At 37.9% G+C, this 25,795-nt stretch overlaps 1 protein-coding gene across 1 annotated transcript in view; it reads left to right on the top strand.

Moving 5' to 3' along the window:
* The window catches only part of MYBPC3 (myosin binding protein C3), a 58,435-nt gene that overhangs the window by 18,172 nt on the left and 14,468 nt on the right, over positions 1-25,795 (top strand). The window contains exons 10-27 of the mRNA XM_033063925.1: positions 273-275; positions 4,155-4,178; positions 4,880-5,046; positions 5,832-5,964; positions 6,199-6,201; positions 6,619-6,743; positions 7,338-7,443; positions 11,329-11,495; positions 11,871-12,036; positions 12,929-13,035; positions 13,355-13,384; positions 13,525-13,661; positions 15,161-15,238; positions 16,331-16,490; positions 18,464-18,568; positions 21,571-21,759; positions 23,693-23,827; positions 25,019-25,186. Coding sequence (XP_032919816.1) covers positions 273-275; positions 4,155-4,178; positions 4,880-5,046; positions 5,832-5,964; positions 6,199-6,201; positions 6,619-6,743; positions 7,338-7,443; positions 11,329-11,495; positions 11,871-12,036; positions 12,929-13,035; positions 13,355-13,384; positions 13,525-13,661; positions 15,161-15,238; positions 16,331-16,490; positions 18,464-18,568; positions 21,571-21,759; positions 23,693-23,827; positions 25,019-25,186 — 2,003 coding nt within the window. The remainder of the gene's footprint in view (positions 1-272; positions 276-4,154; positions 4,179-4,879; positions 5,047-5,831; positions 5,965-6,198; positions 6,202-6,618; positions 6,744-7,337; positions 7,444-11,328; positions 11,496-11,870; positions 12,037-12,928; positions 13,036-13,354; positions 13,385-13,524; positions 13,662-15,160; positions 15,239-16,330; positions 16,491-18,463; positions 18,569-21,570; positions 21,760-23,692; positions 23,828-25,018; positions 25,187-25,795) is intronic.

Below are 25,795 nucleotides of genomic sequence, written 5' to 3'. Positions count from 1 at the left end.
AAGCTTTTTTATTGGATACCCAAATACTGTTCAACTTTATATTATCCATTACATAGATATTCTCTGTTGCATAAATATGGTGATTTTTTTTACTCTTCCAATTGTTATTCTTATTTATTTGTTACTTTTACTTTCACTTTTTTTTTTTTTCTGTAATTTCTTCTTTAATTCTCATCTTTCCTTGATGTATCTGTTTTCATAACCTATTTACTTATCTTCTCTTTTTACCAAACTTTTATTCTGGATGTTTTGGATTCCACTGTTGACAACAGAGAGTAAGATTTCTATTTAATTGTATTATAAATGCATGGGTCAGACTGAATGTAAGATCCACTTGGTTTGAAATAGTGCATGCATCTTTGTCTTCTTTACATGTAAAACATGAGAAAAATTACATAGTGTGAAAGAAAATTATAGACTGCTAATTTCTGAGACAGAAATTCTTTTTAACAGTTTTAAGGTTAAAGTTAAGACAACTTGATGCGATCAATGTATTTCTCTGAATGTGCTTTGGCTTTTGCCACCACTTTCTTTCATATAACCAGTTCTAAAATTTCCTTGAATGTCCAGATTTTCTCAATAACCTACTGCTTTGCATTCCTGTTGTCATAGTATTTAGAATCAGAAAAATCACTTGCATACTATTGTTGCCTATCAAATAGGTGATGATGTTTTGCTTGCTTCTTTCTTTTCACTGACCCTGGCCACTCACTCTGTCTTTCCAGCACCTGAAACTACTATAAAAACTTGCCACTTAGAGTTGTGTTTTGCAAATCTAAACTTTCTCAGTTTAAGTTTTCACAATCAACTACTTGGATGAGTGTTGTTGTGAATCAGGTAGCAGTATCACTATTTATAAAAAGTGTTTTATCCTCACAAAGAGTACAGGATCATGCAGACATATGAAGTAACTTTCTACAGAAGGCAACAAAGCCACAAGAGCCTCAGGTTAACCCACCCAAACTTCAGTGGGGCAAGCAAGGCCACATGCTGCACAAAACCGTGTGCTACACTCCATGCAGGGCACCTGCCTACAGGTGACTCCTGGCTTTGCAGTCCCACCAAAAGCAGAACACTTCAGGGGGACACGCAGATGAGACAGAAAAGACACCTATCAAACTTTCTAGAGCTGACATTGATATCTAAGTTTCTTGTTTCAACATGAACCCAAATTGTTGTAAACAGACTCTAGTTTCCTTAGAAAATGTAATGCATAGAGCAATTGCTTATGTTCTTTACAAAATTTTAAATTAATGAAAACCAGCATGAAAATATTTGCACAATTTCATACAGACTCTCCAGCTGGAATGAGGTGCTGAGTACTATGAGCCCCTCTTCTCACACCTTTCCCTTTTGCTCTCATAATTAGATTTGAGGAATGATCAAACTCAAAAAAGCAGTAAAAATCTTCAGTATTTACAGAAATGTTAAATTTATTTAACTATTCATTATTTGTTAGGCTAGAAATGTAATTTATTAAAAGAAGTTTATAAATTTCACTGCATTTTTGTGCCATTTCTTGATTTACAAATCTCTGCCTAGTGAACTTAAGAACATAAATTCACCACTCCTGGTTGTTTTTCACGGCCCTTCAGGAGTAATTTTTGGACTCTTCAGGCTTTGCACACCTCAGGTTGAAGACCACTTACATTAATGAGAACAGATAGGCATAAAATCTCATAATGGAATGAAGGAATTCTTCATTAGAATAGAACAGAAAATGGGATCTCATGCTAGGGAACTCTCAAGAGCTGTGCAGATTCAAACAGAACCCAGAATTATTCTTTTACCATTTCTGCTTTGTTACACCATTTTACAAGTGTCCCTCAATCCATAGGTAATGATCATTCTATAATAAATAGCTTCACTATAATAAAGAACTTAATTTGACACTGTATCTCCTATCACTGTAATTTAATTAACTGGTGTTGACATACAGATGTCATGGGCCAAGGAGAGGTCATTGGGAAGAGGAAGGGAACAGCTGTCACAGGACTATTAAATGGGATAGGGAGCAGAGACCTTGAAGGAGGCGACAGCTGACAGGGCCCAATCAGTTGACAGTAACTGGATAGGAAGGAACCATTTCTGGGATGTACAAAACTATTTTTAACCCCTCCACATATGTTTAAAATATATCAGCTGCATATTCCATTTACAGCAGGTTTGCTGAGCTGCATCTTGATTCCCCCAAGTGCATAGCTAACCTATGAGGTGATCTCTGTGAATAAGGATCCCCAGCATCAGGGAGAAGAACAGAGGAGTGGGAGAAATCTCATGAGTCCCAGTGCTTTATTACTTTTCATACACTGTTTAGTTCTGTTGGTAGTGGAGGAGTACAGCTTCTCTGTGCAAACTCTGAGTCTTTCTGGGATCAAAGAGAATGTTTTAACAAATGCAAAATAGTGAAAAAGAGTACTAGGATGGGGAAAACTTTGCTCGAAGGCAAACATCTTTTTCTTTTCAGAACTCAGTTAAACAGAAATTTCAGCCTCTAACTTTTAGTCCCATATTGCATGAAACTCAAACTCCTTCTATTTTAATTTTTTAAAAATTAGTATTTCCAAGGAAGAGACTATATTCTTTCTTATGTTCAAATTTCTTATATTGCATACCCCAAATAGTGTTGCAAGATAAAACAATGGGATGACACTGAGTAATGGAAAAGCTAAAGGAAAAACTAGGGAAGTCTTCTCAATAGTGAGAGATATTAGACTCCTTTGGAACTCCTTTGAAATTGGAAAACTTTTCTCATTACCTACTTAAAAATAACTCACATAAAACATTTTTTAAATCTCCATGAATAGTCCTATCTGCACATTTTCAGATATAGAGTGTATATACAGACAAACCTGTAAGTAGACAGATAGAGAAATTACCAATATTTATTTAATGTCTTAAAGAAGATGATAATATTTGAATCTCTCAAATCTTTATTTCCTATGATTTTATATTTTTAAGATACATATGTAAAACATTATATGCCCTTAGTTTTATACAGTACTTAGTATTTATATATCTATTTTAATTTATACGTATTTAGAAATATTTGAAGGTCACTCTTTGATATGATCAGGGCAACAAGCCCAAGAACTGCTTATGTCAAAAAAATCTTGATCTATGTGGCAAATCAGTTCAGTTTTCCTGTTTCCTGCTATGCAAAACTAAAAACTATTTGTAGCAGCCTCAAACAAAACAATAGGTATATAGAAGAGGAGTCCTGGTAAAATTTGTGGGTGATGTTGGTGCAGTGTTATGGCAAAGCAAATACCCAGTATGCTGCTCTTATCATAGGCACTCCAAAATTCAGCTCCTCCTATCAAGTGAGTGAGTGCTAGTGAGGGCTTTGGGCTTAGTGAGTGCTAAACCACTTCAAAGATATGAGATATTGCATGCCCTAGTTCAGCTCAGTCTCACTGAGCTGAAATCCTCTTCTCTTGCTTCCTTTCTGTTAAAGAGCTACAAGGTGCTGGTAATTCCAAGCTTGGACTGCAGCACTTTCATAAACACAGTGCTCCTATTACAAGCAAGCGCTTTCTTGGCAATGAAAGGAGTACCAGAAATGTTTGGTTATATCAGCTGTCTGAACTGACTATAGTAGTACTGTTAAGTAGTAATATTTCTCACACACTAACTGGACTGTTATTTTCCGGCAAAAAATGGAAATAGATCCAATAACATTCCACTTTTCTCTACATCATCTGTTGCATAGTTTGTCTTCCTGTTGGGGTTTACCACTGAACATTACTTCATTATAAGGGTGTGTTCTGCTGCTGGAATCTGCCTGGTCCTGGTGAAAATCAGAAACAACAGCCACAGAAAGTTCTTTCTCCTAAGAATTTTTTAGTAAAATGTTACTTCTTCCACCATGTCTCTATTCACCAAAATGCAAACTATGGCAGGCAAAAACAAAGTGTTTTTGTGCAATGTGGGAGTGAGTTTGACTTCAATATGCATCAGCATTTCCCTTCAGCCCAGTTCAGAGCATTTGCAGGAATTCCTTCATCCCCCTGCCACTGAAGCACAGGCATGTTCTGCTAAGGCTGACAATGACATTCATGGCTCTTTTGTACTAATACATGATGCCCTTTTTCTTGCCCATTGGGATGCTGCACATTTTTCCAAACACTTCTCTGCACCGTTCTGGAGTACAGCAGCTTCCTGCGCCCTTCAAACCGGTAAGGCCATGCCCATTTCTTTTCCTGTTTATGATTTTGCAAACAAAAAATATGATGGCAGATAGAAAAGAACACCTCTCCCAAAGCCAGAGAGCCAAGTTTTCCCTTGGTTTTACTAAACCAAACATTAGTTCTTTCATAATCACCGGTTCTTTGGTTAAAATATAAAATAGGTATTTCATTGTAAATTCTGTCTTGTTTGCCACTACTCAGCAGTCTCTTTATGTTTTATAGATTACTACAGACAATTTTCTTCACAACAGATGATAGAAGTCTTAATAATCTGAGTAGAAAAGGATATGTCTCTCATTTACATAAAACAAGTGCCTTTTTTCTAAGGTTGTTGCAAGCATATGAATTCAGTTCCTTGCTTTGCCACATTCCATGTTTTGTGCGTTGACCACAACAACAAAATACGTTTGCTTATGTTTCCATTATCCATCATTAAAGGAAGTTAAGATTTATTCATTTTGGTTGTTAGAAAAACCCTTCAGGACAGAATTCAATTTTAATCACTAAATATATAAATAAAATTTAAACCAGCAACCTGTTTTATTTCGTTATTTTACATAATAATATAGTAAAAGCTTAGACCGCTAATTATTTTTTTAAGAAATGGTTTCTTCAAGGCAAGATGCCAATGCTATAGATTTTTTTAAATACTCCTATAGTAGCACTCAGATTCTAATCCCTTTCTGCAGAGGTGAAGGAAAATCTGAATCACAATCTGATGTTGATGTCTGGGATATCCTGAGGAAAGCTCCTCCTACGGAATACGAGAAAATTGCTTTCCAGTATGGTATCACAGATTTGCGTGGGATGCTGAAACGCCTCAAACGCATAAAGAAGGAAGAGAAAAAAAGCACAGGTTGGTGAGATGCATTTCTTCCAAATATAGCATTCAGATCTTCTTTACAGCAGTGAGATACAACACCATGAGAAATAGTAATTTCCTGTTCCAGTTATTGCCCAGCCTTCACATATGAAATACTGATTACCAAAGATTGCAGCTATGCCCAATACTCTGACATTCCTTGCTCTGAAACTCTGGATGTACTGAACATTCACTTCACCAGTTCCACAGGCCTGGCCCCTTATATTTCCCTGAACATCAAACAACATCCTCTACTTGCCCCCCTGCCCCAGTTAGTCAGTATGTCAGGCAACAGTGATATATTTAAACAATTTAATTTTCATTGGTATGATACATTTTGAATTCTTGAGCCTGTTCTAGTCCTGTGAAGTATTAATTGCCTAATTGTAACTGACTTTTTAAAAAATCTGAAACAGAGAAGGCAAACAGCCATTCATCAGTACTGAGAAGAACAAGTATAATTTTCCTACGTGGGCAGATGTAACTCTATTCAGGATGTGTTGAAGTACATATTCACATCTTATTTAGAATATTCTACTTTGCTTGTTTTGGTTTGTAACACATGCTTGTCATCCTACATTAAGAAAATGTGGCACAGGATGAAGAACAGACAGAAAGAGTTAAAATTCAAACAGGGATGCAGAAACTGGGGAAGGTTTAAGATGATGGTAAACTACATGAAAGGGAATAAATGTCTGTTTCATGATCCAGAATGAAAAAAAAAGAAAAAAAAAGTTTAAAAATATAAAGATTTTTTTTTATATCATTCTTCATCATAGCATTCCTCAAGAAACTGGATCCAGCTTACCAGGTAGACAAGGGGCAAAAGATTAAATTAATGGTTGAAGTTGCCAATCCAGATGCTGATGTGAAATGGCTGAAGAATGGACAGGAGATCCAAGTGAGCGGCAGGTAAACTAGAAATGTGAGAAATCCAAAAAGGAATGAGCAACAGCTTGGACAAAGTGAAAAACCTAGCTTTTCTTAGAGGGACAGGAATAAAGAGAGATAAATAGGAGCTGAGAAATAATTTACTTAGTGCTATGGCTCAGGGCCAGTTTGCTGTTGTCATAACTTTTTTCTTTTTTCTTCCCTCTGCTCCAAATATCTGCATGTTGGACTGGATGCTTCCATCTACCAATTTAGCAAGTAAGTCCTGAGATTATATTCTGCTCTTTGTGTGCATATCCAGGGTTCAACCTTACTTTCTCCTGATCTAGGACATACTTCAGCATAAATTGTTTGTAAAACCAATTTTCAGTGATTTTGTGCTGAAGCCATTTTTAATGGTAGTCATGCTAGATCTTAGAACAGCATCCAACACCTTTCACAGGAGTTTGTACATCTCACACCTGGGGAAGATTCCCCATAATTTCTTGTGCTAGTTTTTCAGACACTGCTGCTGTTCACTGCACCAGGACAGGCCTATTGGGCTTGAGTCCTTACAAATCCTGCCATTGATGTCAGAAATAAAGAAAGAATCTGTTTCTCTTCCAGGCAGGAGAAGACAGCAACTGGGTCCAGAAGGGTTTTCCCCTGATAATTACATTTAAATTATTTTTTCAGGTATATTTTTGAGTCTGTTGGGAATAAGAGAATACTGACCATAAACCACTGCTCGCTGGCCGACGATGCAGCGTATGAATGTGTGGTAGGGGATGAGAAGAGCTTCACAGAATTATTTGTAAAAGGTGAGCAATGGTAGCAAAAGGAAAGAGATCTCCCCTAACATTTAACATTGAATTACTGTAATCTTCTCTATTCTCAGATTTATCTTGCAGGAAAGGAAATTCTTAAACATACTAACACATTCTGAGATCTATTGAAGTAGGTATTTTTCTACAGTTAAATAGAGAAAAATTTTGCATAACAGCAACCAGAAAAGCAGCACAGTGATATTATAATTAATTCTCATTTAGAAAGTTATTTACATCTCAACAATGGGACTAGAAACTTACATACTTTAAAGATTCAATTCCAGTCAAGATAAACATGTGCCCCAATCTCTACAAGCAGAACAAATAGTACAGAAAAGCAATGCCTCCTGTTTAGAATTTCAGAACATAGATGAAATTATTTAATCCTGTATTTTTATTCCTACTCATGAAAAAAGTAATTTGAAAATTCTGTTAAGGTGATCTGGCACAGTAAATTTTAAGTTCTACAGCAGAGATCATCACCATTTTTTTGCCCAGGGACAGTTCCTGGGGAGTAGAGTGGTGAAATCTACCTCTGGTCTCCAGCCTTTCAGAATACTGTTTTAATTAAATTCTCTTTATTTCCAGAACCTCCAATCCTGATCACTCACCCACTGGAGGACCAGATGGTGATGGTTGGAGAGAGAGTGGAGTTTGAGTGTGAAGTGTCTGAGGAAGGAGCTACTGTGAAATGGTAAGGGAATGGAAGAAAAAAACCAAAGCAAACCAAACCAACATGAAGCCATCATCCTCCATGGAAAATAGAGGAGGTGGGGAATTAAAAGAGAGAAGGCGTCCTACATAATTGTTTACAGAAAAAGATTGTTCCTCCTCCTATATGTAAACATGGAGGAGAGAGAAAAGATATGACACAAAAATTTAGATTAAGTATAGATATTTTACAATGTCTAGAATTTCTTGCTCAGTGTTTACACACTTCAGTAATGTCTAAGTATTTCCCAGATTAATCAGACCCATATTGTGGTGAGTTTGCTCTACTTTTTGAAATCTTCTGGTCTTCTCAACTGCACTGAGGCATTTGGATTTTAAAGTATTTTTTCTTAGGTAAAAAAGTGAGTGTCTCTTGAGACACAGAGGGAACATCTGCTGTGGTGATCCTGCCAAGCTGCTCATTATGCTTATGCAGCAAGAGGGATTAAGATGACAAACATTTAGACCATGGATCGTGTTTTCTTGGGCATTCCAGCTGAGCTGGAAGCTGGAAGGTGCATGCTGCAGGGCAGGCATGACAAGCAGGGCTCATGTGCCGTGCCGCACGCGCACTATTCTCACTTCATTTCTCTACCAGATGAAATTCCCTTGTGCTTGTTAACAGCTTCAGGCACACGGTTATCAAGCATTCCTTCAATGCCCATTACATTCCTGGAAAGTGCCAACTAATGATCTGCTGTCCCAAAGGAAGGAGCTGAGAATTTAAATGGAGTCCAAGAGCTAGTACAGGCTGTGCATTGCACTACAAAGCCACAAGCACAGGGACACGCATTCTGTTGTTCAGGAACTGCCTGCAGATGCCTGGTCACAAGAGATGGGCACAACCAGATCTGTCCCTCTCAGAACACAGTGCAGCTGCCACGCTTTGATCCTGTGCCTTTGAACAACTCCCATACATCTCTCAGAGCTGTTATCTGTGGGATGAGCATCTGATGTGGCAAGGGCAAACCAGCAGCTGTCTCAGCTTGAAATGCAGCAAGTGGTCAGAGAAACTCATCAAATCACTGCAGTGGAAAACTCTGTCAATGCTCTTTGGCAAAAAAAGGGAACATTTTGGACAGCAGAGAGAAGTGTCTAGGGAAAACTTGAAACACAGTGTGGAGAAAGAGTTCCAGTTTCATGGCTCATTAGGGAACGTTCAACAGTTTAAGCCAAGTAACAGGCACTAACTCAGGGCACCTATTACAGTTCTTAAATCTTCAAATCCAGGATATAAAACCACAAGCACATGAACAAAGGCAATTATGTGACTTGCATGAGACAGAAATAAGGGTAAGGCATGACCATCACACTGGGGCTTGGAGAATTTATTATGTGGGTCTCTTCAGAGCAATCAGAAAAGAATGTTCTCTTGATCACCAAGAAAGCTTTCACACTATTACAACTCTTGCAGTACAATAGAACAGGTTTTTTCTAAACTTCAGATGGTCTTGGAAATAAGATAATACTTATAGAAAAAGATTAATAAAGTGCATGGTTTTGATCTAATTTTTCCATCTCTGAATGCCGGATGTACCGTCTTATCTCCAAATCAAAACAAACCATGGTAATGAGTATTTATAGCAATAAAGCTGTGTGTCCCAATTATCACATAGTACCTACATCAGTGATATCTCAGAAGACATTAACCAATTAATCCTCAGAATCCAAACAGGAAATAGGAAAGCATTTCCTGACAAAGAGGCATTGAGTGGTAAAGCTGAGAACAGATACTTAATCTTGCAGATGTTCAGGACTTGGAAAGACTAAACCACAGCTGACCTACCTATTACTGCACTAGTTCTGCTTCAAATATGAGGCTGGGCCAATGACCTATGGTGTTCTGTAAACCAGCATTTCTATGATTCTATATAATGCTTCACTTACACTTTAATATCAACAGATTCCTCTATTTTATAGTTCTAATTGCCAATGGAAGGTCTGGAATAGTACCTTAAAGAGGTTTTCTGCTTTTCACAGCAGCAGTGTATTATTTTAAGCCAAACTAGTTCTTTTCCAAGGTTTACAGTCTCTATTTGTCATTATACCCCTCTGCAAATTCTCTAGTCATCCACAGGATTAGCAATGTGCTAGTCAGTAAAACAAACACAAGTTAAAGACAGTATTCCCCTCCGAGGGGTTTAAGACACCAATCATTACCAAAAGACTATTTTCATTATTTAGTCAAGCTTTCAGGAGAACTCTTTCTTACCAATGGGTGAGTAGAATGTTCAAATGTTTTTCATGCGCCATCAAAACCGACCATGGAAAAATAAAATAAATTAAAAGTCTGGCCACAGTATGCATGGTTGGCTTTGCATTTAGTGGCAGCAGCATGCTGAATTTTGGGATTACAGTTCACTCTCTGCAAGTCAGCAAAGGTTTCTGTATCTCACTGTAGCACTTGTTCCACAGCTAATTTGCATGAATCACAACACCAGCCTTAGGAGATCATCTGACATGTTGTCTTAGACTCTTGTCTGAAGAGGAAAGAAAAGGAAACATTATCCTGACAATAATACTGAGTGTTGTGTTCCAAGTGGTTGCTAAAGGCATCCTCTGTTTCCTCCCTTGCTCACCTGCCCTGTGACCTGGAACGGAGGCCAGTCCTTCACTAAACCAGCTCTTAAGTTCCAGTGAGCTCTGCTGTAACAAAATTATGAGCGAGTAACCTGTATGTATTCTGAAATGCATCAGGGACATCTAAGTCACAAGTTGTAGGGTCCTTATTTCTGCTTAAAGTTTTGATCTTGTGATTTGCCTTAGCCAACTGACAGAGGTAAAAGGTTTTCTTGCATACATCTACTTAGAAATTAGAGCTATAGTATTTAAATTAGTCCCAAGTAGCATTTCAGTTTGCTATTCTGTAAGCTCATTTGTTAAGGTGAGTAGTCAATGAGTCACTCATCGTAAGTCACAAATAAGGGAAATGACAAAAAAAGTAGAAAGAATATTTTTACTCTATTAAAATCACACATATTCTCTATTTGTTTATCCATGTGACTAACTATCAAAGAGAAAACCTTTTTCATTTACTGCAGCAGTATTCAAGTAATGCAATAGAAATATATTCAAGTAATAATGAAAAATGTAATGCTACAAAATCAGTAAATTGAAGAAATTACAAGTATTTTCTTGTAGCCTGTTTATGTTATTTAGGATTAGGAACAGGAAACCCTTAAAACACCTTATGTATTTTTGCATGACCTTGATTAAACAGCATGAGTCCTCCCTGTGCATTTCCCTTCATGATGACTGGAAATTACAATAATTAAATTTCCTCCTGGGCTGGATGGTGAAGCTTAATTTAGTAAAGTCTTAAGTATACTGTGGCATCCTTGGATGGAAAGAGCTACAAATACAAATACAAAATATACATTTGAATCCATCCTAAAATTTTCTCCTTTTGCTGGTGCCCACAAATCATGAATTTATAACAGTTATATTTCACATCAGGAAAATTAAGACTTTTAAATAATATCCCAGGTCCCATTTATTTTATGGTCGTTTTTAAAACAGTAAACTCCCTGCTGGTGAAGTGTGTTTTCAACCCTTTACCTTCTACAGCATTTAACATACTTTCATGTTTATCTATAGCATATCAATAGAAAAAAATCAAGTTATTACTTGTGGTGAATTCTCTTGAACCAGAAGTCAAATGCCTAGGGAAAATTAATGTTCAGGATAGAGGCATTCTGGTTCCACTTGTGCAACTTGTCCATTTGTGCAACAATCCCTTTTTGCTAACTTGAAATGACACAAAGATTGGATTCACCTTGTGTCTTCCAATCCCTAGTAACATTGAGCTGACCCTTACTCTCATCTTCCAACCACAACAAAAATGACTCAACACTCTTTGGTATTTCAGGGAAAAGGATGGAATTGAATTGACACGAGAAGAAACATTTAAATACCGATTCAAGAAAGATGGAAAAAAACAGTATCTCATTATTAATGAGTCAACCAAGGAGGATAGTGGACACTACACTGTGAAAACCAATGGTGGGGTATCAGTCGCTGAACTGATTGTGCAAGGTAGGCACGGGGAATACCCCAGAACCAGAGAAGCTGAATAACGAGAACAGGGTGAAGGTAACCTTCTCCAGATAATGCAGAGTGGTAGCATAATCCTCCTGACAGGGAAAAAGAAGATGCAATAAGGGGCACAGGGTTTGATAGTAAAGACTCCATGGAGAACTCACACCTGTGTGCCGGATATAACAGCTGCTCTGATAACAGCAGGTGCTTAGCTATCAGCCCTGTTAAAGCCCTGCATGCTGTGTGTTTCCCTTCATATTTCCTCCTTCAACTTGCTCAGCCCTTGCCTTTTCTGTTTAGTAAACCCACACCATCGACTTATAGAGCTATTCTGATTTTTGGTGTGTGTATTGATTATTCTCACAATATCAGAGAAAAAGCTGGAAGTGTATCAGAGCATCGCAGACCTGACAGTGAAGGCACGTGACCAGGCAGTCTTCAAGTGCGAGGTTTCTGATGAAAACGTGAAAGGAATCTGGCTGAAAAATGGAAAGGAGGTGATCCCAGACGAAAGGATAAAGATCTCCCATATAGGCAGGTCAGTCTTTTTTCAGAAAGCAGGTACACGTTTGGGTATTACAGTGCAATTCATAAAAATTGTCATCTCAGGGGATAAGAATATAAAGCATTGTGTCCTGGCTCCAGCTAAAAGGTAAAAAGTTTAAATGCTTTTCATATGGAACCAACATTTAGTGACAGACTTGTTTTAGTATGTGTGCAGTCTTTCTGAGTTGGTGCATTTTATATGGGCTTCAGAAGTATATCAGCAAAAGTAAACCTTAGTTTTCATTAGGATTACGTGGTGTTTTGGCATTCAAACAATCCAGAAAACACATTGTTGATAACTTTAAAATTAACAGTACAGTTAGTACAGGTGAGTAAACCCTACAGAAAAATTAGTGTTTATATTAACATATACAGCTGACTAATTCTGTGCTCAAGTTTCCTTTCAAATAGCAGTCTAGCTAATAATGGAAATGGAGTTGAAGAAGATTCAGCATTAAATACTAGGTGAAGTCTTTCCTGGTACTCTTTTCTGTATTCTGTTTCAAATTTAAAATAATAAGGCATGGAGAATCACTTTTTAGTTTGTTTAGTCAGAGTTACAGAGCTTCACAATGAAATCAAATGAAACAATTGCCCTTGTAATGGTAAAGGATTGGACAAGATCAAGGAAACTGCTTTCTCTCTTCAAACAATCTACCTTGACAGAAAAAATCCATTCATAGACAATGTGCTGATATGGATTGGCTTTAACACTGAAAGCAGAGCAGCCTACAGCCCTGGTGGTTGTTGACTTGTCTCATGGAAAGGGAAGAAGAAATAATTTCTGCTATTATCCTGTAGCCTGCACCTTGTCTCTCAAGATAGTCCTGTTTCTCCTGGGGAGGTAAGGCAAGGCAGTGGAATATATCTGTTCATCTTTCCAGAATCCATAAGCTCACTATTGAGGATGTAACACCAGAGGATGAGGCTGATTATTCCTTCATTCCACAAGGATTTGCCTACAACCTTTCTGCCAAGCTTCAGTTTTTGGGTAAGATATCTTAGAACATGTAATGGGAATCCCACAGGGACAAAGGGTGACAATAATCATAGTTACACCAGGAAAGAGAATGCAGATTTCTTTTCTGATACCTCAATGCTTTTCCCTGTTATTTTGTGTTACTATTATCACGTTGGTTTACGGAGCCTGGTTTTTTTTTAATTTATTGTATAAATCTGCTGATTAACATGCCTTATGAAATTTCAACCAGTTTCAAAATTACATGGTGAGTGCAGATGCTATGTAAATTCTGTTTTCTGATCTGTTTCTCCTTCTCTGTCTCCTCTTTTCTTTCCCCCCGCCACCACAGAGGTCAAGATAGATTTTGTACCAAGAGAAGGTAAGAACAGCAGTCATTATTTATATGCAAGAAAATAAGCAGTTTGGTTTTTTTCATTTTTAATTTAATGCATGGGGGCTTTTTTCCATCCAGATTACTCAAACTCTATTTAAAACTTATTTTCTCTACCTTTACTATAGAACCCCCAAAAATCCACCTTGATTGTCTGGGCCAATCCCCTGACACTATTGTCGTGGTGGCTGGGAACAAACTAAGATTGGATGTTCCTGTATCAGGAGATCCAACACCCACTGTCATCTGGCAGAAAGTAAACAAGGTAATGTGCAACCTGAAACAGCACCTGAGGCAAGTCACAACAGCAAATTTATTTTTCCTTCTCAAATAGTACTTTGATTTACAGTAATTTACAAGTATTTCCATCTTCCTTTCAATTTTATGCTTTTAAACCTCAAGGGGAAAAAAATTAAATACCTGCACTGCAGCTGCTTGGGACATAGCTGGTTTTGTGATTCATCCTGAACTGTTCCTTTTTATGAACTGTTCCCTGGTTTTTTGTCCAAAAGAAGGGGCTGACTATATATGAGTAGACATATGTATATGCAGATAGAAGGATACTATATTCATTTATTCTTTTCCTACCTCAGAGAAAAATAAATAAATTATGAGTCATGCCCATCACTTTCACCTGATAGAATGAACATTTTCTGGAGATGGCAGCTTCCTTTTTTAGTCTTTATCAAGAATATACCATTTGTGAAAAAAATGTCATCTTTGCAGACTAGAGGCATAAAACTCAATTTGGTATAATAAAAATAGAGGAACCTTGCCATTTACCTGATCAAAGCAATTATAAAACATCAGAGAAAGAATTGGAGGCTAGACTTAAAATGTTAAGTGAGCTTCCTTTCTGAGTGTCTCAAAATATCCCCACCCCTCACCATCTGTGGGCTCTTGAGCTATAACTAGCACAAAACAGAAATATTTTGCATAACATTCTATAGCATCATTACACTTCCATATGTGTAGATATAAGAAAAAAATAATATTGCCAATTATGTTAATTCCCCCATCTTCTCTTTCTTCCTGATTATGCCACATTCTTGTTCAGGTTAGCATATCCAATAGCACTCAGAACTTTTTTTCTGCAATGCAGAATTAGTATGGGACCAAATTTTTAAAAAGCCAAGAAATTGACTCTTCTATACAGAAGTTTCTCTGATAAAATGTCGATTGGGTATCAGACAATCACTGTACAGTGTTACTTCTGAGGTGTGAGGTCTCAACATATGAGGAAAAGCACCCAGTCTTGATTGAAGGTTGTGTAAAATATATTCACTAAAGAAATTCTAAGCAAAGAGTAGCACAGCCTCAAAGGATGTTGTTCAATGAGTGTTACAGAGCTGACTGTATTTCTGAGTGTTAAAACATTTACATCAGTTTACTATCCCGTTGTTACAAAGAGAAGCAACCCTTATTTTTGTACTTATACATATAGAGTAACTAGTACCAGAGTAACCAGGTTCACAACTAGTTACAACAATACTGCAGGAATGCCATGCCTCTTCCTTTGCTAAGCTGCAAATCTGAGTTTGCTGACTTATCCTTCCCTTAATTCACCACGTTCTGATACTCTTTTTTTTCCATTTCTGCTTTTTACTTTGGCAGATTTCCTTCCCAGGTCTGCTTGCTACCTCACTTTACTTTTCTCACATTTCCATATTCAATCCCCTAACAAACTCTTCTCTGTCTTGCAGAAACAGCTTTACTGCTCTGCTCAGCCTTAGCTGACTTTCTGTGGTTTCTTTGCTTATCTAGAGAAACGAACTACTTCGAAACCATGATGATTCCATGACTCCCTCCGAAAACAGCAGTGATGTGAATACTGATAATAAGGTAAGTTATGCTATCACAAAAGTGTTCTTAGTGTTTTCCATGTAAAAGAGCATACTCAAAAGGAAATAAAATTTAAGTCAGTAGATAGTAAAAATGGTGACTCGAGCAGCACATCAGGCCCACTAGCCTGCCCCACAATGGTAATTACCAGGCACCTGCTGGGCACAAGAGATCTGGTGAGCAATTTTAGAGTAAGAAGCTGATTGAGAAAATCTTTCTAATCACCAGCACATGGTGACTGAGTTACAAGGAATCAAAGCAGTTATTTCAAAACTCTTTTAGATTTATTTGTGGGGGTTGTTTTTCCCCTCAGTAACCTGTAAGCTTCAATAACAACTAGGACAAAATCCTATAGGATACATGGAAACATAACAATGGGTCAAGAGAGTGGATGGACTATAAAGCCAGTGAAACAGGACTCACTTTGCAGCAACTTCATTTTTCACATAAATAACTTCTCTCTTGATAGAGTAGAAAAATTTTACAATTATACAGCAATAAACCATTCTCAGGGTTAGGATCGTGCTGCACTAATCACTATTTGGACATGCATTCTTTCTAATGGTTCCTGTTCTAAATCTAAGGATACATAGGCACATAAGGAAGAAAGGAGTATATTACGTATGTACAACTAAATTGTGGTCCTTTTGCTTAGATTTAGCCAAAAGTAGAAAGATTCCCCATATGACATTATTGAGTGGCAAAAATCGTAACACTAACAGTTATGAGAATCTTAATTTATAAATTTTTACACTGACCAACTGCTATCCATGAAACTCTTCACAGTGATGCTAGCTACTGTCCCAAGTAGGAATTTCTGAAGTACTTAGTAACTTCTTCGAAATATAACTGGGTTTGTGTAACTAGTGTAACCTGCAGACTTTCAGAACAAATTTTCCCAAATGGTATTTATGTGAGTCAACCAGTCTGTATTTTCTCTCTTCCACATACAAATAGAATTCGCAAAATTTTGCAACTTTTCAATAATTATTGTAATATTCAATGATTTGTAGTTTTTCACTAGCTTACACTCATCAGGCTGTCCCTGGCACAACTTGCAATGATTTTATCTTGCACTTTCACTGCCCACAGCTCCTGTTTGAATCTGAAGGCAGAGTCCGTGTGGAAATGCATGAAGACCATTGTGTCTTCATCATTGAAGGGGCAGAAAAAGAGGATGAGGGAGTTTACAGAGTTATACTTAAGAATCCAGTTGGAGAAGATAAGGCTGATATCACAGTCAAAGTTATTGGTAAGTGAAAGAAAGAAACAACCAGAGCAAGAATCACGAGTCTGCTGAAACTCACCCTTCTCTAATAAATGTCTGAAAGTCTCTCTGATACAACTTCTGACTTTAGGTTTAGAAAAATGAGAGGAACATTATCAATCATAAATTTGGTAGAAGTAATTTTTCAGAGGTGAAAAGTTAAGAGAACAACTCCCAGTAGCAATCCATGTATTTCCTATTCCAAGTGATTCTATTTATTCTGTGTATGGCATTCAGTTCTGAAGTACATGCTTCATGCTTGTCAGAGATAAGAAGTTTCTAGTCATTTTGTTGTGGGTTATGTTTTCAAGCAGAGATTAACTTCATTCTATAAGCAGTAAATGGTTAACAGAAGAAAGAAACACAATGTGACTGATAGAAGATGAACAGATTGACAGACTCTTCAATGAGTCACAAAAGACCTGGGAGGGATAAGATTTTGAGTCAGTAAGTTTTATAAATTTTTCATAATATTTAATTTGCTGATACCCTGGCACACATAACAAAAGGAGAAGTTATAAGCAAATCAGAAATTATAAAAGAAAATTAATTTCACCTACAGTATTAAAATTTAGAATTGCTTGGTAATTACTAAGTTTTCTTTCATTTTTTATAAATATGAAATCAGGATATTCACTATTAATATCTCCAAAGTGGCATAATATGTGAGACATGCAGTTGAATTTTATAAAATTTATTCTAGAGAAAACAGGAAACCCTGGAGCAAACCTCATCTTACAGAACAGAATTGCCTTACATTTGTGCAAAAATTTTATTATGTTTGGGAAGAAAAAGGGAGCTGAATAATCAGTGGTATTTGAAGGAAACCAAACTAACAAAGAACAGGATTCACTTTAGGCTAAGTTAATACATTCTGGTTGTACCTACTGTTGTTATCTGACAAAGCAGTATCACAGAATCACATAATAAATTTGGTTGGAAAAGACTTATGATCTCATCAAGTCCAACCCCACGATGTCAGTCAGGTCAGGCACTGACTGCCACATGTAGTCTTTACATCAACACCTCCAGGGATGGTGACTCCCTGGGCGGCTCACTCCAAAATCTAATCACCCTTTCTGTGAAGAATTTCTTCCTAATACCTAACCTAAACCTACCCCGGCTTAAGCCTGTGTCCTTTCATCTTGTTGCTGGCTGTCTGGGAGAAGAGGCCAAAACCCACCTGGCTCCACCCTCCTTTCAGGGAGTTGGGGAGAGCAATAAAGTCTCCCCTGAGCCTGCTTTTCTCCAGGCTAGATAACCCCAGCTCCCTCAGCTGCTCTTCTTATGACTTGTGCTCCAGAGCCTTCACCAGCATCATTGCCCTTCTCTGGACATGCTCCAGCCCCTCAGTGTCCTTTCTTGCAGTGAGGGCCCCAAAAGTGGGCATGGTGTTCAAGGCATGGCTTCACCAGTGCTGAGTACAGATGATCACTGCCCTGGTCCTGCTCACCACACTACTGCCAATACAGGCCAGGATGCCATTGGCCTTCTTGCACACCTGGACACACACTGGATCATGTTCAGTTGCTGTTGACCAGCACCCCCACATCCTTTTCCACTGGACCACTGTCCAGCCACTCTTCCTGCAGCCTGTAGTGCTGGAGGAGCTTGTGGTGGCCAAAGTGCAGCATCAGCACTTGATCTTCTTGAACCTTACACCACTGGCCTGGGCCCATGACCCAGCCTGTCCTGGTCCCTCTGCAGAGCCCTCCTGCCCTCCAGCAAATCAACACCCTGGCCCAGCTTGATGTCATCCTGAATTTACTAATGATAGATTTAATATCCTAATTGATGATCTGGATGAGGCTATTGAACAGGATTGGGCCCAACACTGATTCCTGGGGGACACCACTACATCAATACCACACAGAAAAATAAGTGTTAAAAATACTTAATTTACTTGCATAAAGAAATTGAAACAATGACAACTCTCTTTCATCTCACACTTTCTTCAGATGTTCCTGACCCTCCAGAAGCTCCCACAATCAGCAACATTGGAGAAGATTACTGCACTGTGCACTGGCAGCCCCCTAAATACGACGGCGGGCAGCCAGTACTTGGTAAGAGTCCAAAAACGCAAAATCCCCTGCAGCTTTGCATAGATTTCTTGCTGCTCCTTTGAAATGGCACAGAAGGATTCTCTGTTTAGCCATGAGGAAGGCTGACCCTCAGATAGGAGCTACTCTGAGGCACCGAATCTCCAAACCAGCCTGGGTTCTGGCCTCCAATTTTGAGGAGAGAGTGCCCCCTGCCTGTGCGAGTTGATTTGAGTACACAAGTGTTTCCGCACACAAGCTACCAAAGCACAACAAGGTGATATGAAAAATACCCAAAGCTGACTGCTCTCATTCAAGACTGAAATTTTAAGTTAGTGTTCAGGCCTTTGTGCTTATCTAGGAATATCAAAACAGATCTGTGGCCACCTCAGTCATCAACTCCAGACATCTGCAATCTCAGGCACTCATGCAATGTATGTCTTATAGCAGAAAACTACTTCATTATTTTATCTCATATAAAACAACGGGTCATAAAACAGTTTCAATCATTGTAGTGACCTTAAAATCGGTACTAAAAACTACAGTGCAAAGTTATATGATGCAGGAAATAAGCAGGAACACCCAAGACAGTCACTGACACCACTTTAAGTTCTGCACAGAGCATAATGAGTTTTTGGTAGAAATATCTGTGATCCTCAAAAGAAAAAGAAAATAATGCAGGGTCTTGACCAATTTTAGGGGGAAAAAAATTACTCTGGAGGCCATATCTAGCAGTGTATTTAATAAAGATCTCTGGAGCTTGAGTTTCTTAAAAAAAATAAATACGTTGAAAAATATATGGACTCCCACAGGGATGTCAGAGCTAGAAATGTCTAAAATTCTTTTAATCTCCTGAACAGTATCTGGAAGAGAGGAGCTTGTATATGCTTTTGGTTGGACTTCATTCATTTCCACACAATCTCTCTCCTTTAAATCAAAGAATTTACCTGTGCAGGAGTAAACAAGGTACTGCTGGGCCCATAATTTTGTTTTGGAGTGTTTTCAGGGTGCATATTTTGAAAAGTTCTTTGCTTTGTTTTCCCTGTCAAAGGAAGGGTTTTGTTGATTTTCCAGTAAGAACGCTTAGCACCACCTGAGGAGGTTTCTTCAGTGAGCACAGGGCTGCACTGCTGGTGAAGCTCCCATAAAACACCTGCAGCAGGGGGAGAGGAAAAGCCAAGGTGCAGCACTACCCATTCAAACAGAGCTTTAGAAGCAAGTGAGAAAGGTGGGGGGAAAGGCATATTCATTCTTATGTCTTCATATTGTTACAGATGGCATTGTAGGCAGTCAGATCCAGTCTTTATTAGCTATACATATAGATATAAAAAAGAAATTCACACCCCATCTTCACCTTTCCTGGGGTTTTGTGTGCTTTTTGTATTACTAAAACAGTATCTTTAACTCTCACACATTTGGGGAAATAATCTGCTTTACCAAATGTCACCAACGTAACCAGTATTGTCATTTTATCTCCTTTCTGCCTGTTTTTTTTAAATTGCAAATGTCTTCATTTTGACATTTATGTGCTTAACACTGCTTGTCTATAATGGCAAAAAACTCCAGAAAGTGAGCTGATGAAACTTCTCTCGGTCTCATAGATTCTGAAGAGAAGGAAAAACAGGGACATACCAAAGGAACCATAGATTCTTTGCTTACTCTTTAACTCATTTAATTCTGAAAGCTACTGCAAACAAGCATGCCAGGAGTACATCTTAGTGCATTTTAAGTGATGATACAACCTGTCAGCTTAAAGATACCTCCACTGTTCTTCTCCCAGAACATTCTCTAGACTCCCATGCTCTTCTTGCATTACAGCATTGACAGGAAAGGCTGCATGATGCCTGTGCCTACAGCATGCCAGCAAGTCAAATGTGCCTGTCATTCTCCTCATCCCTGGAGACACCTTAAGTGTGAATCATACTTCCCAGGTACATCAAAGGGACCTTTCCAAGTTTGACAGCCATGACCTTGGTGAGCAGCAGGGTCTGAATCACTCTCCTGCATGGCTCAATTATAAGTCCTTGCTGTGGTCTTACACTATTGTAGCTGACCCCTGGTACACACTCTGTACAGACCTCTGCAGTCTGGGAGTAGGAGCATCCCTACACAATACACTCAATATATGGCATGTGTAAATGACTATTCAGTGTATTCTCTGATTATTCATTCTGTAGTTAAAAGATTAATAGCTTTCATAGCAAAGTTTCTTTAAAAGAAGCCTGTGTGGATCACATCCAGTCACATTATCTGCAACACAGAGACGCAGCAGAAATTTAATATAGCTAAATGGAAAGAAACAGTTCAGTAGTCCTTTGTAGCAGGTCAACTGGAAAATATCTGACGTGTGTTTCCAATGTGATATAAAACCATCCTCCATATCAAGCATCAGGAATCACAGATTCCATCCCCAATTTAGGGAAATAAGAAGTTTATCTTTTATACTGATAATCCAGCCTCACTTAGTCATTCTGGAAAACAGCATGGTATTTTGGAAAGGCTATGGATGTTCTGGGTGGAGAAGTGCTAAGACATAAATTCCAGGCATACAGATGACACCTTAAGCTGAACTACAGATTTGCTCTGCAGTGCACCCAGCTGTCTTTGTTCTCTGTTATCATACAGGCTTACTTTCCCTCCCAAGGAAATCAGAGCAAGAAAAATGCTGGGTGGCCATATCTCACTCACTGTAGGCTGAAGGAAGCTAAGATCTGCCTTGTCTGGGAAGCATTCTGCATTTCCACCACTTTGCAAAGAACACCGAGATCTAGCATCTATTCTTTGATAAAGCATTTACAAAAAAAGTAATTGTCAAACTGTTCATTCAATTAATTCTTTGTGGGGGATTTAGGCTGTTAGTCAAGATTAGTGAATTGAAGCAGAATAGAAGAAATTAATTTTTTAACTCTATACGACAACTTAGATATTTCAAGGAAATTTCCCCTTCGCGTAAAAGGATTTTCTTTTTTCCTGCATGTGAGATAACAATTTCCAGTTCTTTCACATCATAAAGCTGTCCTTTCCAGGCTATATTTTAGAGAGAAAGAAGAAGAAGAGCTATCGATGGATGAGACTGAACTTTGACCTTTTAAAAGAGCTAACCTACGAAGCCAAGCGGATGATTGAAGGAGTGGTTTATGAGATGCGGATTTATGCTGTGAATTCTATTGGCATGTCCCGGCCAAGCCCTGCCTCACAGCCCTTCATGCCAATTGGTGAGTTTTGAAACCCCGTGGTATTTCTAGGATAAAACCAAGACAGGACAATTCTGATCTCTTCTCTTCAACTGCTCTTACAGCTTAAAACAAGGTGTCAGGAAGAGGCTATCACCCATCTCTATATTCTGTATTTAATCAATCTTTTCCTTTGTAATGTTCCTCTTCTCTATCTCTCATTCCTCTTCCTGAAGAGCACAGAGGTTCCAGTTTCATGAAATTGCTGATGAATTTTTAGTTGTTATAATTAGAAGTGTGAGAGCCAAGCTGGATCTGGAAAGGAGGAGAACTAATTGACAGAGATTTTCCTGTCCCTCTCAGCTTCTCCCATTCCCTTATGGGTGCAAATATCACAGTATCCCGTCCAGTGCTCCCTTAATCCCGGCCCTCTCCACAGCTAAAAGGATAGATGATTAAGAAAATATTTGAGGAATGATTTTCTATAAATAATCCTTCCCAGCACAGCAGCACAGTGTCTCCTGCAGTCCCTGAGCAAGGAGCAAACTAAAGGGGTCCCCAGGAAACCTGCCTGCTAAGACTTTTAGGGAGAAGACACACAAAAATACAAGTAGCTGGAGATTAAAATGACTAGAGTTTCTAAATCTACAAATAACGGCGAAGGGGGACAGCCTGCTGACGGAGATAATGTAAAAGCAGATGATGCAGTGAAAGAGTCAGAAGGGAAGGCTGAACTGCAAGAAGGGTCTCTTAATTCTGGATTTCAAACACAAAACGACTGGTCTGCAACAAAAGAGGTCAAACAAGAACCATCAAGTGGAGCTACTGAAAAAAAAGGTCCAAAGTTTTCATGGGATAGGCAGAGTTTTACTTGATTAAGGATAAAGTTCACACTTACTTCTTCAGAGAAGAGGTTTGGGGTTTTGATCGTGTACTGTGTGGTTGTGTATGCTCCCAATTGCATTTGCCTCCTGTGTGCTTGCTACCAAGTGAATATGAAATTTTTTGAGTTACAGAAATGAAATTAGTTGATATTTTTGGGGGTTTTTTTACAATAACTTTGGGAACTAAGACTGATTTCAATTAGTTCCATAACTCGTGAACCTGTATTTAACTTACCTTGTAAAATCTGTTATGTATATTCAGAAGATGTTCAGTTTATAATACACATATACACTGATTATGCCAAACATACATTTCGTTAACATGATTGCTCTTATGGTATGTATACTAAATTTTATTGTCCTTCACCCTAAATGTTATTTTGAAAAAGTTGGTTTCTTTTCCTGATACTTTTTAAATTAGTAGATAACAGTCATGCTGCAGAAAACTGAATTTAGTTAGGGGTCTTTCTGAACTGTTGGTTTATAAATAGCCATAACACACCTGTTAAGAAGAGATATGAAAAAGTTGTATCTAAATCAAAAATTTTCATCCCCAAAATATTTTTCTCAAGTATGTCTCTGTTACAAATGCACAAATCAGAAATAGTGTTTCTGTAAGCATGCAGTCATAACTTTTGATCATTTTCATTACTATGTGAGTGAAGTGAAATTTATCTTCTGTCAGTTTGGTCTTCTGACCATGTGAATTTTTTCCAGTTACAAGAAGTGCAAGTACAGAATATAAAAGGTACATATTTTCATTTCTAAACTTCTCTGCAGACTTATGATGACAATTTGACTTCCTTCTACAAGTCATCTTTTTTCAGTGGCTTTTCTCATAAGACAGCATCTGTGAATAGGAACTACTGTCTTAACCTCTTGTTCCCCTTGCTGTTATAGGAACCTTATGCTGCGCTTTTATTAAATGATCTAACAGGTGCTACACTTTACAACTGAGCTCCAGGTAGATTTATTTTATTGATATAGACAGTGGTACATAAATCAGTGGTTAAACACTCCTTGTTTAGCCTTTGAATTCTCATAGTTATATTGCTATTTCTCAGAATCTACTTGTCTATATTTCCTTACAGCTCCTCCAAGTGAACCAACCCACTTCACAGTGGAAGATGTTTCTGACAGCACTGTTTCCTTGAAGTGGAGGCCCCCTGAGCGGATTGGAGCTGGGGGATTAGATGGCTACATGCTGGAATACTGCAAAGATGGATGTAAGTAATCATGAGTACTAGGCAGAAGCAACAGAGCATTTAAAAAGTACTACAACTGCAATAAGTTCACTTCAATACACTGCCAGCAAATTTTAACTCTAATCTATGTCTACCATCCTTGCCAACCATCACCATACTCACTAAGATGTGATTGTAAAACCATGGAGGTCACATTCATAATGTCCTCTTCAGAGTCATCATAAGCTTTAATAAGCATAATTATTTTATGATACAAAAATAGCATTGCTGTTCTACAGTCACTACTATACCTCTGTATCATTCACGAATGGCATATTCCTTAAAGCAAATAAAATAACATGACTGTTACAACATCAAACTTTAAAGCAACCTTGCCTCATTTAATACTTGTACTGGTAATAAAGGGTATAACAGCACCATATCTACAAAATTCAGTGTTCTGTGATGCTACAATGAAATATTTATGTCATAAAAGTCATACAACAAATTTATAATCACTTTAATATTGGCATTTTCCCTGACACTAAGCTTGATTACCAAATAATCTAAACTAGGAGGTTTAGATTCTAGATAATTTATAATTTTTAGATAATTTATGCAGAAATAATTACAGTCTTTAATGAGACATTACTATAGAATTACCAGAATCTCTATGTCATTGTCATAGCAGAATGATTTTATCAGTCATATTTCTGTGCTTTATAATAAGGGAGCACTAAGAATTCTGTTATACTGTGTCAACTGAGAATTAAACAATAAATTCCAACATCTATGTGCTCTGTTATTGTTATATGTGGCTCTTACTGATCTGTTTGGAGAGCCACAGAAGGTATATTCACTTAGAGAAAAAAAATTAATTAAAGCTTCACTTTTTTGCTAAAGCTACTTCCAAAATTCTCCCCCTTCCCATCAGTAAAAATAAATGTCAAGAAGCGCCACAGCTCTAAGCTCTATAAAACAAAATGCCAAACAAACTACCAAAAGACGACTCCCTTACCCTTAGCTATTTTGAGTAATAAAATTGCTTAACTCCATGTGTAAACACATCTCCTTAATCCAGAGGTCTTCTTCCAACTTATTTTATTCTCTTTTAAGTGTGGTGTTGTAACTTGAGTTCATTTTATCTTAATAGAAATTTACTTTCAATTGCAAACAAGGCATCAGTTTGGAAAAATAATGTATTATTGCAATATGCAAATACTGTACTTGTAGCTACAGAATGGATTCCTGCACTTCCTGGCCTAACTGAGCGCACCTCTGCGCTGATTAAAGACCTGGTCACGGGGGACAAACTTTATTTCCGCATCAAGGCTGTAAACCTGGCTGGGGAGAGTGGAGCAGCAACAATAAAAGAGCCTGTCACTGTTCAAGAGATCCTGCGTGAGTAACCATAAATCTAATTCATTTATTTCCCCTGGCCAAAATTCTGCCTTTATCTGAGAATAACACACAAACTGCTCTTCCACTTCCATTAGGTGCACAGTGTCTTCCGACTCTGAGAACATCTCTACAGCACCCAAGTCTCATATTTGCAAAGCATAGCTCTTAAAATAAAATTCTACTTCTTACTTTCAAAATACGGACATTTCGCCTCTTGCAATGGCACTGTCAGCATTTAAGAAACATTTATTTAATATTTACCTTTCTGTAAATATATAGAGAAAAAATATAGCAGTTTATATTACTGCAAAATGACTGTGCTGGCTATGGCAAGAGATCTATTTACTTCATTCTCACAGATTAATAATTACCACCCTGTGTATCACCCAACTGCAGTAGATTAAAATTTATTTGACTGAAGTCCAAAAGACATCAAGAGCTGCTAATAGTGGATTCCTCAACCTTGGCTCACACAGTGTCTGCCAGTACATTGAGCCAATGTAAATAAAACAAAGTTTTAATGCATCTCAATACCAAATGGTCATGAAGACAGATACTCCAAGTGTATGTTAGGAAATTCCTTCTGTAAATGACAGGGAAAAAATAAGG

The sequence above is a fragment of the Catharus ustulatus genome, chromosome 6 (assembly GCF_009819885.2).
Source record: "Catharus ustulatus isolate bCatUst1 chromosome 6, bCatUst1.pri.v2, whole genome shotgun sequence".
NCBI lineage: Eukaryota > Metazoa > Chordata > Aves > Passeriformes > Turdidae > Catharus > Catharus ustulatus.
The sequence above is the reverse complement of the archived record's forward strand: the minus strand, read 5'-3'. Positions and strand labels throughout refer to the sequence as shown.